This window comes from Rhinichthys klamathensis, unplaced genomic scaffold, assembly GCF_029890125.1.
Source record: "Rhinichthys klamathensis goyatoka isolate OS25496 unplaced genomic scaffold, OSU_Roscu_1.1 h1tg000305l_1, whole genome shotgun sequence".
NCBI lineage: Eukaryota > Metazoa > Chordata > Actinopteri > Cypriniformes > Leuciscidae > Rhinichthys > Rhinichthys klamathensis.
Genome location: NW_026606824.1, coordinates 152,501 through 169,896, shown reverse-complemented (window position 1 = coordinate 169,896; position 17,396 = coordinate 152,501). Strand labels below are relative to the sequence as shown.

Below are 17,396 nucleotides of genomic sequence, written 5' to 3'. Positions count from 1 at the left end.
CGGCGCTTCTAGAGCCGCGGGTTGCCGACCTATGGTTTAGGGGTTTGATAATATTACTAACAGTAAGTATAAGCAACATCTTCTGAAAAGACCAACAACTAGACCAGCACTAAACTAGCACTAACCATTGGAAATTCATGCAGGTCTTTTTAAAGGGATAGTTATATTTATGTATTAATGCAAGAACCAGTCACTTTTTAGGCAGGGTTGAAGAATAGCAACATAACGTTGACATGATTGTGTGAATGTATTCATATGTTTGTACTGTTTAAATGTGGGTTAGTGACTCACTGGATAAGAAGTGTTGAGAGGAAGGTCCAAAATCCCTGTGTGCTTCCCGTAGGAGCTTCAACCTGTCCTCTACAGACGCCTGGAGAGAGACAGAGAGAAAAAGATAAGTTGGATAAGTATCACAAACATGCTGGAAAAATGCATCCACACACTCACAGCAGGGTACAAAACTCAGCATTTGAAAGACAGTAATGAACAGACACACTGTTGAGCAGTCTCAGTGAGTGTTTGAAAGAGATCCTGTGGAAAACAAATATGGTCTCATCACAGCTCAAACAAACACACACACACACACACACACCAATGACTCTATTGAGAACAGCATACACTCCCATACACACAGACTGGGCTAATTACAAGAATTATAAGGCTATTTATAAGAAATAAGAAAGAAAAAGGGAAAATAAATGGAAGGAAACAGTGAATGAGAGAAAAGAAAAGAAGTAGTATGCAGAGGACCTGCATGAAAGGAACAGGACAGGACAGGACAGGACAGGACAGGACAGGAAATGAAATGAAATGAAATGAAATGAAATGAAATGAAATGAAATGAAATGAAATGAAATGAAATGAAATGAAATGAAATGAAATGAAATGAAATGAAATGAAATGAAATGAAATGAAATAAATGAAATGAAATGAAATGAAATGAAATGAAATGAAATGAAATGAAATGAAAGGAAATGAAAGGAAATGAAAGGAAATGAAAGGAAAAATGAAATGAAAGGAAATGAAAGGAAATGAAAAATGAAATGAAATGAAATGAAATGAAATTAAATTAAATGAAAGGAAAGGAAATGAAATGAAAGGAAAGTAAATGAAATTAAATGAAAGGACAGGAAATGAAATGAAATGAAATGAAATAAAATGAAAGGAAAGGAAAGGAAATGAAATGACAGGAAATGAAATTAAATGAAATTAAATGAAATTAAATGAAATGAAATGAAAGGAAATGAAATTAAAGGAAAGGAAAGGAAATGAAATGAAATGAAAGGACAGGAAATGAAATGAAATGACAGGAAATGAAATGAAAGGAAAAGACAGAAAATGAAATGAAATGAAATGAAATGAAATTAAATAAATGAAATGAAATGAAATGAAATGAAAGGACAGGACAGGAAATGAAATGAAATGAAATGAAATGAAATGAAATTAAAGGAAAGGAAATGAAAGGAAATGAAATGAAATGAAATGAAAGGACAGGAAAGGAAATGAAATGAAAGGACAGGACAGGAAATGAAATTAAAGGAAATGAAATGAAATGAAAGGAAAGGAAAAAAAGAAAAAAAGAAGTATGCAGAGGACCTGCATGACAGGAACAGGATGGGAAAGGAAAGGAAAGGAAAGGAAATGAAAGGAAAGGAAAGGAAAGGAAAGGAAAGGAAAGGAAAGGAAAGGAAAGGAAAGGAAAGGAAAGGAAAGAATGAAGGATAGGACTATGTAGAGTACTTGCATGAAGGATTAGAAAGAGGAAAGTAAGAGAAAAGTAAATGAAGAGGAAGGGAAATAAGAAACAGGAAAATGATAGGAGCATGAAGAGGACTTGCATGCAAAGGTACAGAAAGAGGAAGGACAAAAAAAGGAAAGAATAGAAAAGGCAAGAAAAAAAAGAAATGGAAGAAAACAGACAGGAAATGGAAAAGAAAAAGGAAGTAAAAGAAAAGAGAGGGGAGTATGCAGAGGACCTGCATGAAAGGAACAGGACAAGGCAGGAAAGGAAACAAGAAAAGAGTATGCAGAGGAACAGGCAGGAAAGGGAAATTAAAAGGACGAGTAAAAGACCTGTGAAGGAAAGAGTGTAAGGCGTAGGCAGAGGACCTGCAGTAGTTTCCAGCGCATGTTGAGGTTGTCTAACTGGCGGCTGGTGGTGGAGGACAGCTGGACGTCCAGTGGGGTCAGCTGACCTGCCAGATCATTCACAGCTCGAACGTCCTGCTTCAGAGGAGCAGTCTCCTCACGGAACGCCTGAGACACACACATTACCACAATCACATCACCAGCTTTATCTCTGCATATCGCACAAACACACATTTAAAGAAATCACCCGCCGGAGCCTTTGGAAATGACTCACACCATGTGTGAGAGGTGTAAAAGCGTCATTTTATGACAAAACTACACACAAAAATTGCTTTAGGCAGGAAAATGATTGATTAGAATAATTGTTAAAGGAACAGTTCACAAAAAAAGGAAGTTCTGTCACAATTTACCCTACCAGTGTGTTCTTACAAACCCAAACGATTATGTTTCTTTCATGGAATATGTTAAGATGGAGATGTTAAACTGGATGTTCACATGGCTCTTTTCCACACAATGGAAGTGAAAAAAGACTAGAAAAAAGGAGCCTGACAACCCCCAGTTCACGGTATTGTTAGTGTAGAGAAGCATCCAGATAAACATCATCTGTTATTCTTCAAAGAAGAAAGACAGACATACAGGTTTGGAATGAAGTGAGACTGATGACAGAATTGTACCAATTATTCCTTTAATACGCCATGATGACTTGGCTGAACTTTTTCTGATCTCATCCCTAGCGATTAAGGAGCTCGGCCTGGACTCATCGTCCACTGGATACAGGCCACAGTCGGGAATAAGCACAGTGATGAGCTCACCGTTGTCCTTTCGATGTGATCCTGTAGGGAATCTATGAGAAGGTCTCCCACGGGTTGCCATCCTGCCTTGAGCTCCTCGGCCTGGGCTAGACGCAGGTCCAGTTGGTCCATGGAGCTCTGGAGGTCCTGGAGTTTATCTAGCGCTCTCTCCACCTGCTCTTGCCAGGTGCCCGCGTGTCCCATCAGCCTGTCCCAGCGCTCACCCACCTCTGCGGTCTGCTTACGGATGGCCTTCGCCACCTGCTGGGCCTTCTCCTCCGGGGTCGGCTCTGAGGAAAACCACGGACACAAACTCCATTCAAGTTACGTCTTCACTTCAGTTGACGTCATTTTAGACAAGTTCTCTGAAAAGATCTAAAAAGGTACATTTGGATTTTACAGTGCTAAACACTGAAACGCTAAAGCATATACAGATGCTCTGTCTCAAACTCTTCTAAACTACAGAGGAGCCTAAAGGCCCATTCAAACAAAGATGACTATATAAATAACTAGCAATAATTATATTAAAGTGCCCCATTTCGAATATTACCTTTCATGCAATGTGAAATATAGCTAAACGGTCTGCAAAGTTGTAAAGTCGAAAGTGTAAGATAAATAAAGTTATTGTCTCCCAAAAGGAAGAATCGACTCTGAACGGCCTATACGAGTCATTGGGAATTCCAGTCTCACTTCTGTGAACTGTGAGCAATGCGGACATACATTTGCATAATGGTTTTTATTGGCTGCCCACGAACAACGTCTATTTTGACCCGTCCTCAAACACTGTAGCTGGTTTGTGTTGTGTACATGTCGCAAATTAGTGCTAAATTCAGTGCTATTATTGTAGATTATCTGTTGCTCTTACTACTTTGAGTAAAGATAATAGATGGAGCAAGATTTGTTTTGCCAACTTTAATGTTACACCAGTCATTCATGTTAGTGCTGGGCGAACATATGCACTGTTATAGATACAGTTCCCGCATGTGCACCACAATACATTAGAAATATACACATTGGTTTGTTGATGGGCGTACACTTGTTAATGCTGATGCTGATGGTGAGGAATTACATTTACAACATCTCACAATGTACCTCAAACTGAGTAGTGAATCACTGAGAAACATCCTGCTCGACTCGTCCTTGCGATGGAGGTTCGGGTTGAATGACTAGTTCTTCCAATGTTTCATTATTGGACTCGCGGATTGATATGGTAAAATCGACGCCATTGTTAATGTCTTTACAGTGTGTACAATCGCTGAGGACTAAGGAAGCCTCCGGAGCTGAAGTTCAGTTATGGTAATAGTAGTTTAGCTTTCGTCGTGCTGTACGCTGTAGACCAATCACAAAAGACTGGACCATCTGACCAATCAGAGCAGAGTAGACCAATCACAACAGACTGGACCATCTGACCAATCAGAGCAGAGTAGACCAATCACAACAGACTGGACCATCTGACCAATCAGAGCAGAGTAGACCAATCACAACAGACTGGGCCATCTGACCAATCAGAGCAGAGTAGACCAATCACAACAGACTGGGCCATCTGACCAATCAGAGCAGAGTAGACCAATCACAGCAGACTGGACAGTCTAGCCAATCAGAGCAGAGTAGACCAATCACAACAGACTGGACCATCTGACCAATCAGAGCAGAGTAGACCAATCACAACAGACTGGACCATCTGACCAATCAGAGCAGAGTAGACCAATCACAACAGACTGGACCATCTGACCAATCAGAGCAGAGTAGACCAATCACAACAGACTGGACCATCTGACCAATCAGAGCAGAGTAGACCAATCACAGCAGACTGGGCCATCTGACCAATCAGAGCAGAGTAGACCAATCACAACAGACTGGGCCATCTGACCAATCAGAGCAGAGTAGACCAATCACAACAGACTGGGCCATCTGACCAATCAGAGCAGAGTAGACCAATCACAACAGACTGGGCCATCTGACCAATCAGAGTAGACCAATCACAACAGACTGGGCCATCTGACCAATCAGAGTAGACCAATCACAACAGACTGGGCCATCTGACCAATCAGAGCAGACTGGACAGTCTAGCCAATCAGAAATAAAAGTTAGGAACCTTTAAAATAGCATAATAGGGGCACTTTAACATCCACATCAATGGACGATAAGGTTCTGGTTTATGTTCTGTAACGAGACTTCACTATTCTCATTGAATTAGAGCCATTATTAAAACTTTTCATTGTAGTTAGCATCCATATAAAACTACTGCCATTTTCACACCTGACTCAATTTTTTCACCGTTTTTTTTCTTCTTTTGTTTTCAGAACATGGTGCGTTTTCTACCTTAGTTTGGTTCGTTAAGGTATATACAATCATGGACACTCAGATCTGCAAAATAATCGGTTCGAGACATGAACTAGTGAGTCTTGAACCGATTGAAAACTAACTCTAGAGTGGTGTGGTCATGGTGAGAAAGCAATTTGAACCAACTGACCCCTAAACTAAGCTGTATCATAATTCATAATGGAAGCAGTGTCTCATTCTGTGTGTGAGCACATTAGTAATCGTTTATCACATTACTTATTGAAAACCAAAGCGCTCCTCTTCATCTTGAAATGTGCGATTACTCTTCTCAGAAACAGGTGCTCTGCAAGAATGCTCTCCTGACGAAGGATTAATTCCAGCTCGAACTGATAAATTATAGGTATAGAGTGGGAATCAAGGCTTATATATATATATATATATATATATAATATGTGTGTGTGTGTGTGTGTGTAACAAAAGCTAGTCTGCATCTTGATGAGAAGAATCCCAGAATATAAACAGATTCATCAATGAGAAGACAGTTTTACTCGCGTGGCAAAATGTGCTTATGCAAGTCATGTCTTGAAATATTGCGAATAAGCGAATCGAACCAAGGAGAAAAAGAATTTAAGTCCCTGTTTTGGAACAAAGCAAACCATCTACAGGTCTAAAAATGTCCTGTGTCCAATCAAAATGATAACCTTATGTACTGATTATGAGCTAAGTATAAAGTTTTATTTTCCAATATCATTGTGCGTTAAACAGCCATAACAAAAGTGACAATAATTTACCTTAGATCTTGGAAATAAAACACTATGTGAACAAGTGTGTTCCAGGGAAGATAATGATTTGGTATTGATTGAAATATTGATGTTTTAAAACACAGTCGTCATCATGTTTTACCGCAGGACAGCAATTGCGAGTACATTTTCAGTCATCTTTGCAGCAATGCAATATGGAGACTGTACATAGGAACATTTATCTTTAGAAACACTATGAAAGTATATAGCAGGCACAACAATGCCGGTATAAAGATAGATATCTATGAGAACAATATGCGTCACAAAACCTCAGTTTTCACAGTCCACACTGCAAAGCGAAAACAACGTTTTCAAATTCATCCACTTGGGAGAGCGTTTTTAAAAAAGCGCCGTCTTGGTTGTCAGAAATACTCAATGTGGAGGAAGGCCAAAACGGACAGAGAGAGATGCGTTTTCAAATGAATGGACAAGGCCTTTCGAAGGCAGTATAATTTGACCACATACTGTCTGGAACCGTCTCTGCGTTTGGGATACGCATATGATCCCTAAAATGCCGCCAATGGGAAGCTTACTAGGTTTTCCAACAGAGTAATATAAACGGTCTGTTTTGAGCATCTCACATTTATCAATATGACAACAGTTTGACCCGTCAGCTTTTTAACTTTTCCACATTGCTTAGTGAGGGGTCACTTAAGAAAGTGTTTACTAATGAGTCCACTCAGCTAATGAGCTGAAGAGAGGGGGGTTTACAGACGACAGGAGGCAGATGTTTGGGCTATTTAGAGAGAGCCGAGGGCATGTCTACAGCATTAACATCTGCTCTTTCATTCAGCTTCCCGGCTCTTTTGAGGACGTGAGAAGACACTTTAGCACAAACGGCAGGGCTGATTTCTCCATTCCACAAATGCTCACCTCTATCTTTCATCTTTATATCTCTGATTCAGCCAAGCGAGAACTAATTTACAATTCAAATGCGTTCAAGCGTTTCTGGAAAGGTTTGAAATTCAATTAAGATCCAGGGGTTGAATGGAAATGAAAGTGACGGTTTCGCAGCGGCTTGTTTATGCTCATTTGACGACGAACTGCGGAACAGATTGCTTTACATTTGGAAACATACAGTTCGACTTGGAAAACATGCCTTTGCGTGAACATTAGTTGTGTATGATTTTATCTCTGTTAGCTGCTCTTGCTCTTCTAGCTTTGATCGCAGGGATAAAAGAAGATGGAGATCGCTCAAGGACTCGGGATGGGAGATCGCTCGAGGTGTTCGGAGGGAGGCATGCGGAGAGAGATCAGAAAACACTGCCCCTCTCAGCCCAGCTGACATCAATAGGAGTAAATGTGAATGTGTAAATGTGCAAATGTGTGGCAGAAATATTAAATAAGCGGCACACTGAATCTGCGCCCTCAAAATGACATAGAAAAAGACTTCCATAAATGTCAAAACTTTCATTTGAAAGGTTCTACACAGCCATGGTTATTTTAGGGCTGTGAAACAAATGTATTAAAAAATGCATATACATATACATAAATATCACTATAAAATAATGTGAATGTAAAAATAATTTATAATTTTACATTATTATGTATTAATAATTTTAACTAAATAGAAGAACAATAGCTTAATACATTAAAAGTTTGCTATAACTAATCTTGATTAATCGCGGAGGAAGAGGGGGAAACATTAATGTGCGCTCAAGAAGAGAATTACTTTGCATTAAATATATTTTTAAAATTGCATAATTTGTTTTTTGCTCCCAGCCTTAGTTTGTTTACGAAAAATTTTCCCTAGTTTGATAATACTTCCAGTCAAACACACGCACACACAACTGCCAATACATCCACGACACGCTGCTGTACAATATAGCTCAGGTGAATCACCCGTAGCTGATCTATACAGGTGGAGCTGGGGAAGGTGGAGGGTTTCTGAAAGATGCTACAGCAAATGCTGACCAAGTATATAAAGGTTGACCAGCAATCACATCGGCTACTGAAACAGCAGGGACCAATCAGCTGTGGCCTATAGAGAATGATGTGATCACGGGCAGATTGAGTAAGAACCTGTCAGCCCGCACCATGTAGAGTTTCATGACTTTGTATTTTTCTGCTCTTTATATATCTTCCCATTGTAAATCCATGGAACTCTAAACTCGAATGGAAACTGAATAACTTTCTTTATCCCGTGAAGCACAAAAGATGATATTCTGAAGAATGTTTCAACTGTTTTTGTCCATAAAATGAAAGTAAATGCAGTAAATGACTGAGTTTGGGTTACCATACTTGGCCTTTATATGTCACTTTCACTTAAGTCTACATTTTAAACTTTGCTGCATAACTCGTCCTCAAATGTTTGTGCTACAGACATGAAGGACATCATGCTAGTTGACAGTCGGTGTTTTCGAGTGCAGCTTTTTGGCCGAGACGCAGCCGATAAGAGCTGACGTCATCACTAGTTCTTTGAAGCTGGCTTAGTGTGACTTTGGCTTTGAGATGTCCTTCATGTCTGTAGCACAAACATTTGAGGACGAGTTATGCAGCAAAGTTTAAAATGTAGACTTAAGTGAAAGTGACATATAAAGGCCAAGTATGGTAACCCAAACTCGGAATTTGCCCTCTGCATTTATCCCATCCAAGTTAGTGCACACACATTAGGAGCAGAGTAGTGAACACACACACACTGTGATACACACCCAGAGCAGTGGGCAGCCATTACGAGTGATTGGGGGTTGGGAGCCTTGCTCAAGGGAACCTCAGTCATTTACTGCCGGTACTGGAGTCAAACCAGCAAGCTTTGGGTTACCAGTCAGCCTCGCTAACCATTAGCCCACGACAGCCCTAATGGTTTGTTCAAATCCCTAACTCTCAGAATGAGCAGCAGTAATAGTTCTGCTTGCCTTCGCAAAAACGTCCTGCTCTGGATGACTTTGGCGTTTTCTGAAAGACAAGAAACATTGAGCTTCAGGAAAGTTGAAAAGTGGAGAGAGCCTGCAGTCTCTGATCTGCCAATTAACCCGGTTTCAGTGCGGGCATTCGCACACTCCTCCTAAACGCTTGCTGGAATCCGTGCGCATGCGTACGTACTCTCACACACTCTTCTTCCATCTGATGACTTCTATCTGATGTTTGTCCTAAATTAGCTTTTCAAGCGGGTCCCAGAGGAAGTGTCCAGAGAGCTGGGGATCTTCCCAGACATCAGATACCGCAGTTAAGAGCGTGTTGACAGGAGGTGTCCGACTTATCAGAGAGTCACTTACATCAAAGAGCATCCCTTAGAGAGTGTCAAAATAAACTCCGCTGGTCTATGTGTGTGTGTGTGTGTGTGATGTTCTCATACTGGACTAAGTTTCTCAAGTCGTCCTTTTGCAGAGGTATTTTTAAGAGCAATCGTAATTGTAAAAGTTACTCTCTCCTTGCCTCATAGAGCACATGGATCAAAACTCACGTTATTCATGGTATAAATCAAGACTTGTGCATTTTATCCCTTTTCTCTTTCTTTTCTCTCTATCATTACACATCTGGGAGGATGGCAGGACAAAAGAAATAATGGGCTCTCACCAGTTTTGGGTTGCAGGTTCTTGCGTGGCTCTTCGGGTCCTTCGATTGGCTGTTCGGCAAGAAACATGTGTGCCTGATCCAATGAGCTGAGTACTAAATGCTCACGCTCCATAAGCTCCGCCCTCAGAGCCTGAAAACACAAACCAGAAACATCACATTACAACCCGTCAATCAATACTGTCATTAATGGAGCTTGATCGTGGAAAACAGCAGGACAGGAATAATAAAAAATCTAGTGGGAAAAACAATTAGGAAAACAGTCGACCAATCAACAAAGAGATAGAAAGACAGATGGATGGATGAACTACAAAGAGAAACAGATTAGTAACAGCATGAAGAAACTGATTTTTCACAACAAACCACATCTCAACTACAGATGAATCAAAGTTCCCTGAACTAGTTGAGGACATTCTTAGACGGACAGACAGAAGGTGAACGTGTGTGTATTGAGTCCGACCTCAGTGTGTTCCCCTACTGTCCACCACAGTGACCCTCGGTAATGTGTGTGTGTGTGTGTGTGTATGTAAAAACACTGTGGTATCAAATGTTCACAAGTTCTAATTTGTTACACTGTTTATTTAAATTATATTATAATATTTTATTATTTTGATCTTCTTACTATTATTCTATGTATTCTAAGCATATTGTAAGCATTATTCTATGTGTTCTGGCAATATTGTATTATTTACAGACATGCCAATAAAGCAATTTAGAATTTGATAGTAGATAGATTAATACATACATATACAGACAGACAGAGAACTAGAACGACAGACAGATACGTACAGTAGATAGATCAAAAGAGACAGATATATTAATGATCAGTGAAGTGAAAGATTATGCCAGACTACTTTTGGTTTCCTCTTCATGAACTCTTTTTTAATCAGGCTTTTCCTTCTATTATGTCTGTCATTATTTGATGTTATATCATTTCTCATGCAAGCAAGCGCTCCATCCGAAGAGACCGAGAGAAAGAAAAAGTGTGTGTTTGTGTGTGAGATCAGTGAAAGCAAGATGAAAAAGCAACAAAGAGATCAAGAAAAGGTGAGAATGAGGGCAGAGAAAGATTGATAGGGTGCACGTATAAAAACGGACACTGAAGTGCAATTGCAAGCACAATCTCGGAGGTCAAACTAGGCATTTCTGCAGGGGCGCACGCAAATTAGCCAAACTAATAGCCGTTCCCTAACTCAGACACAACTAATTCCTGCCTTCGGGGAGCTTCACGACTTCTGTACACACACAAACACACACACACACACACTTAAATGAATAGCCAAATCTCAGCGGAGAGGGAAACTGGATTACCATTCCTCTGATAGTTGGGCCCCTAAGGCTCGACTGGAGAGCAGGGTCACGGCACCATTGCACACGGTCGTTAAACAGAGCCGGAGGAAGCGATAAGCCTTTTAATTACATCCTGCTACAGTAAACCTAGCGAACGCCATTAGAGGCCCGGATGAGGAGAGGGAGGAAGAGGAGCGGACCATTAAACAGCATTACTGAGACGTTCAGGGCCCATATTAAAGAACAATAAAGATTAGAGCAAGATGGACAAAGAGGCTCATATGAGGTCAAAGAAGGACATCACATTTGAGTATGTGCAGCTTGATAACTGGATAAACTGTGTTTCCCTATTAGTCAACAGAGATAAGGGAGTAAACTACTGAATATCACCTATATTGTTTTCTCAGTGTTTCAGCTATGGCAGCATTAAACAGAAAATACACACACAACTGAACTCACTATTGTTGTGTCAAGCTGTGATTGGCCTTGCAACCGTGAAAATTGCAACACTCCTTAAGTTTATCATGCTTTTCTTTTCTGCATTTTCTGTTCACTGAAAGCCCCAACGATAAATGACACGGTGTAAACGCTTATTAAAGGGTCATCGTTTGCTCACCCGCCTGTCCAACCCAGACGACCTTTGTTCATTTTCGAATCCCAAATGAAGATATGTTTTATATTCTCTCATCATTTTTGACCATCCATTGAAAGTCCACAAAACCAAACCTTCAAAAAGATTATAAAGAGACCAAAACTTAAGCTTCATAAAGACACCGTAAAAGTACTCACACTTGTTCCAAACCCATAAGAGAAAACACACAGAATACATATATAAATGTATATTTATATATATTTATATGTAACCTAGGAGTTTTCAGTTCTACCACTGAAAGTCAATGCAACACTTTTAAGCTTCAAGTTCATAAAGAGTTCATCTTTTAGCTCTTTTCCCACCAGCGTTTTTGAAAAATAAAGTTGCCATCCAGCTGCAGCATTTTTGATCATTTTCGCAAAAGTTTCACGGCCCCCAGAATATATATTTTTTGTATGAATATCTGAACATGCTTTATATCAAAAGAAAGAACAGAGCCTCTGCTTTAAAAAAAACAAAAACCCTGTTTTATTCTTGCTTCATGCATTCTTTGTTGATCAACACTTGAATGTGGGTCAGTTTCATTAAAAAAAGGACCATTTGGAGTAACATTAGGCCGTTTTGATTTATATGCTGTTTAATGTTGATGATTGTATTATTTTATGCATCTGCTTACATATGCTATCACTTCCTTCTGCTTCTTCACTTCTGTTTTAATCAGGAGATTCAGTACTGTTTCAGAAGATGTCTAATAGCGCCCCCTACCGTATAACAGTAAAAACACGGAAAGCAGGAAATTTACATCAATGGCGGGGAACGATGTCTTAAAGTTTGGGTGAATTAAAGGTGAATTTGGGTGAATTAAAAAATCGGGGGGAACAAATCGATTTTTGGGTGAATGAAATGATAATCCTTGATTATCATTTCACTTTTTTAACTTTAGTTAGTGTGTAATGTTGCTGTTTGAGCATAAACAAAAATCTGCAAAGTTACGATGCTCAAAGTTCAAAGCAAAGGGAGATATTTTCTTTTACAGAATCCGCTTTTTAAGGACTACAACAAATGGCTGGTAGGGACTACAACAAGCTTCTTCCCGGGCTGGTGACATCACGAACCCTAAAGGTCAGTAGCCCCGCCCACTGATTCGAGCACGACAAGCAGTGGTGGGTAATTAACAGACGTGACGCTAACACTGAATCGAGCAACTAACAGATAAACATGCCTTTGAAGAGTGCATAATGTTGCCAAAACTCCCGTTATAATCAACGAATCTCTCATTGTGTTTGCACTGTTAGTTATGATGAAAGCATTCGTGAGTGCAGAAATCGAATTGTAATGACGAGATCACTGCATTCACGCGCTCAACATGTCTGTGATCGGCTACATGCTCATCATCGCTGCAACCTTTCATGCCACCATCTAAATATAATGCTATAGATACACTTTTCACGATTAGTAAACCTTGAGAACTGTAATAGTAGTTTTTGAGAGAGTTAAACATGTAATACTAGCTATTTTATATGCAAAGCGGTCAGCCAATCACAGCAGTGGGCGTTTACACTGAAGCCTCACAGACACGCCCCTTCAAACAGAGGGTTCAAATCAGAGGCTAAAATCAGTTCATGACCGCTTGGCGCTTATATAGCTGAAACATGTTTTAGTAAACAAAACAAAATAAACGGATAGCTCTTTCATTTCCTCTTTCACTAAGATGACGAGTTTCCACTTTTAAAGCCAAAAAAGCATCACTATCATCAGCGCTCTTCCTGAGCACTTACAACACTTCTGACGGACTCAAACAGCCAAACACAAAAGCACACTCCTAAAATTCACAGTCCTAAATGGCACATAATGAGTAACTTCAGTGGCGAGAGTGAAGGACCATTCAAAACCATCAAATGGCAAACTACTCGACACATCCTGAACGCCTCTGAAAGACTCCCAAACAAGCACTCTAATGGCTGGGACGATGAATGTAAAGAGAGAGCGAGAGACTGTAGTGTCTGTCAGTTGTAGCAGCGTCTTGCCCTTGACTGAAGCTCAGGGCTAAGATGCTGGAATTATGCCAAAGTGCCATTTATCGCTATAGCAACAAACAGCGTCATAGCAACAATAATTACCTCAGCGCTGCTCTCCCCAATTTAGAATAATGTCACCCTCAGTGAACTATCTGTGCATGTTATTGAATCATTTGTGGCCTGCTGTCGATTACCGAAGAAAACGATTTCGCTAGTTTTGAAACAAACAGAAAACGCGTCTTTACTAAAGCACACACAGTTGGAGGTTTAAAGCATTTATATTGAGTCATCTGAACAAAAATGTGTTATTTAAAAGTATCAGAATTACATTTCCAGGCGGAAATATTTTTTTTGCTGCTTTCAAGACCTCATGAGAAGTTCATATACGAGCTTAAAAGTGTTGAGATGTTTTCAAATGCTCTTGTTCAACTTCATACTTCTTTCTTGCGCAAAGACATGAAGCTTTTAACACCATGGCAAAGAAGCCAAAGCCCAAGGGAGTTAAAATTCATTGGGTGTACTTGTAAAAAGTCAAGCCATATTTCGAAATAGTTGGACAATAGGCTTTTTCTGAATAGCTTCTTTCAGGAGGAGCACACAGAGGGCAAAGGGTTTGAGTACAAATCAAATCATGAAAGACAGAAGCATTTGCAATGTTGGAGAATTTGTGCTGTGCTGAAAATATCAGGTAATGACTTTCCAATCCATTTAACAATGTGTAAATTGTAATCAATACTCGAGCAGCAAATAAAGAATATAAAAACAGATAAAAACGTACAGCCCACCTCTCAACAGGCTGAGGCCGAACTCGTAAAGGCCCCCTGAAAGCAAAATGTACGGGTTTTTTTAGCTTTTAGAATGAATATGTTAGCCTGAAGGTTATGAATAAGCTGGTGTGTTCCAAAAAAAAAAAAGACAAAATTTGCATTTAGGAGATATAAGCATTCAAAACTTACAGTCTCTCACTTCCGCTGAAATGGATGACAGATTTTTATGACATCACCGCGGATTTCAGCTTCTGTCCAATCAAATGCTCTCTAGAATCTAAAGCTCCGCCCCCTGTGCGATAAATACCACCTGGCCAAAGCGACCGTTGACACGTCACAGAGCAATATGTGTTGGAGTGTGTGTTCGTTTGCTCAAACACTCGAGTTTTCCGTTTTCCAACTGAATGTTGGTTAAGAATGAAATGTCTAGAATTTATTCACACGTCTACTATTGAATCCACCGTATCACCAGCGCTCGGATTCGCTTCCATGGTGCTGTCAAGTACGACCTGCAGTCTGTGAGGTAAACTAACCGCTATTGGCTATTTGAAAAGGGGGAGGAGCCATTTAATATGTCCCGCCTTAGCTTCCTGTTTCAGTGGAAATTATGTCAACGCATCAAACCAAGCTGCGCGTTCCAAGGCACTTCAGTGGGTCTTTAAGTGTCTTTCATCTCTTTACTGCCTGCATAAAAGGATCTTCAGAGTGAATCGTAAGTGAATTTGTATTAGTCACAGTGAGGTCATTCTTTCCTCTCGCAGGTCAGAGAAAAGTCTGAGGCCTCGGGCGGCTTTAATCAGCCAAGGGATTCAAGACCCAAATGATCAGGATAAATCACACAGATGTTGCCATTAACAGCAATCAGTGCAAAGACACTTTCAAACTTTTTCCAACATTATTTCTCTTCTTGTGTGCCCAGACTGTTACAGTGATGTGACTAATGCAGCATGATAGTGGTTATATAAGAGTTTCATAAAAAATTAGAAACTGCGTGCATATAAATTTCAGTCTGTTCTGTGCATTAAACTATCATATTCAGAGGACTAAATAGCAAGAGGCTTATGAACTACTTTTATGCCACATTTTTTGCCACATTTTTTATGCCCTTTTTTTTTGCCCTTTCTGGAGGTTGCCAGCCCATGGTCACTGTATGGATAAAGAGCAGCTTGGGCATTCGGCTATGAGGGTAAATGACGATTTTCATTTTCAGAATTTCAGTGTGAATTATTCCATTAAAAGGTCGATAAAAATTGTCTCTGATATTACATAAGTCATTTGTCCTTATTACAGTAAAAAGCTTTTTAGCATTACACCCTTTATCACTAAAACTAAGAATAACACACAGTTTCCCACTCTCAGTTTTATAGAGGACTTTCCTAAACGGTGATTGATAGTTTTAATTATGGCTGCAATAAAGGTGGCTTTTCTATTGGATAATTAGATGTATGATTAATAAACACCATCACTGAGACAAAAAGATGAGGGAGTTCAGAGGAACTGTCCTCAAGTACTCCTTAAACTTTATCGCTAATAATCAAATGAATGCTGCGTGGGTAAAATTACATAAATGAATATGCTAACAGAAACCCACCACACGAAGATACACATTCAATAACTATGAAAGGGAGAGAAACTAGTGTTATACACCAGCTAAGAGGAACATTTTCATGTAATAATGGTCTAACAGACATATATATTTATTTGCAGGTTAATTTTACAAAACAGGTGCTAATTGTGCTTTTCATATACATTTGTGTAAATATGAGCTGTCTTATGAGCTTTTAGTTAAAAAAAAAAAAAAGACATTTTTGTCCCCAGATAAATTTGTCAACCCTGTGTAGGATTACAAATTTATTCAAATGTTTAATATAGGTTCCAGTACAATAGTATATAAACTGAGAAAGTCTAGTAAACTGAATTTACCATTTGAGGTATAAATGAGCAAGAGATTCTGCCAGTCCTGGTCAGATTACTGAGACTCTTTGTCTTTAATGGCTCTGGGAGCCCCTGGCTCAGTTTGAGTAGTTATGCTGATTGGATTAGGATTGGTAACACTCTCAGGCTAAGAGCAGGTTCCTAAACCTGTATACCTTATTTACATGCTTTGTTTCAGAGTGGCTCCCCCTCGATGTAACTCCTCGCCATTAAGCTTTATGATAATGTGAAGGTGTGGGTGATACAATCAGGCTGATTGGATTACCGTCTATACATGACACTGTTATGCTGATGACATCAGGGCTGGGGAATTTCCGGTAACGAGCTGAATCCTGTGCTTCATTTACATGCTTTGTTTCAGAGTGTCTCCATCTTTATGTAACTCCTCCCCCTTGTAAGGTATATGAACAGTCTGTATTTTAGTTAAGTCAGACTTGGCTAAGATTTTTGGACGAAGCAGACAACAGCAATGCAACAGCAATAAAGAACCCTGCTCAAAAAGATACACCCGAGTCTCCTGGTCTTTGCTTCTGAGTTTCCTACACTTTAGAAGAAAAAAGTTCACAACACCTGTTATTATCATTTTGGTAATAGCCAATGCAATAAAGTAAGGTAAGGTAAGGTAAGGTAAGGTAAGGTAAGGTAAGGTAAGGTAACGTAAAATAAAGTAATAAAATAAAAATATATATTTGAGGACGTTAAAAATCGAATGTTTCCTTTTTTGCAAGATTGATCAAATCTGATATTACTTGCATTGTCAGAAGGAGATGAGCTCAATGTCAACCCTTTTACCATGATTTTGATTCATAGACAAGAGATACAGTACTTTAAAACTGGGCATTTTATGGAAGTCCCAGCATCAAATTATCCTTCTATCCTTCGTAGTTTCAAGCTTGAGCACAAGGCTTGTAATGTCAAATTAAAATGTGAAAACTGTGTAAATTAAATTAAAGTGTCAACCCTGTTACCTTTCTAAAGGCATAACAATATCACAAAATATATTTATTAATGTATTAAGCAACATACATTAATTTAGTCTGAGATTGCACAATGCAATTAAAACAATATTTAATTCAATATCAAAATGTACTTAGAAAATCACCTTTTCAAAATGGAAAAGACACTGTTTCCGTTTCATCTAATGACCTCAATTAATCTCGGGATAAAGGTCATTCCGATTGAGGCGTCTCTCTAACTGGCTCAGTGTCTTTACCGCTGGACGTTTTCAGACAGACAGTGTGTTCGCCTCTTTTTAGTCTCTCAGACCTCACACAAATTATTCATTTTCACTTCCATCTGGTGTTCTGGGGTGCTCTATC

At 39.4% G+C, this 17,396-nt stretch overlaps 1 protein-coding gene across 6 annotated transcripts in view; it reads right to left on the bottom strand.

The window, feature by feature from the left end:
• Positions 1-17,396, bottom strand: part of utrn (utrophin) — a 231,614-nt gene that overhangs the window by 67,790 nt on the left and 146,428 nt on the right. For all 6 annotated transcript variants that reach the window (XM_056270677.1, XM_056270680.1, XM_056270678.1 and 3 more), the window contains 4 exons: positions 9,479-9,608; positions 2,901-3,169; positions 2,110-2,256; positions 292-370 (listed from right to left, as the gene is read on the bottom strand). In XM_056270677.1, the coding sequence (XP_056126652.1) occupies positions 292-370; positions 2,110-2,256; positions 2,901-3,169; positions 9,479-9,608 (625 nt within the window). The remainder of the gene's footprint in view (positions 1-291; positions 371-2,109; positions 2,257-2,900; positions 3,170-9,478; positions 9,609-17,396) is intronic.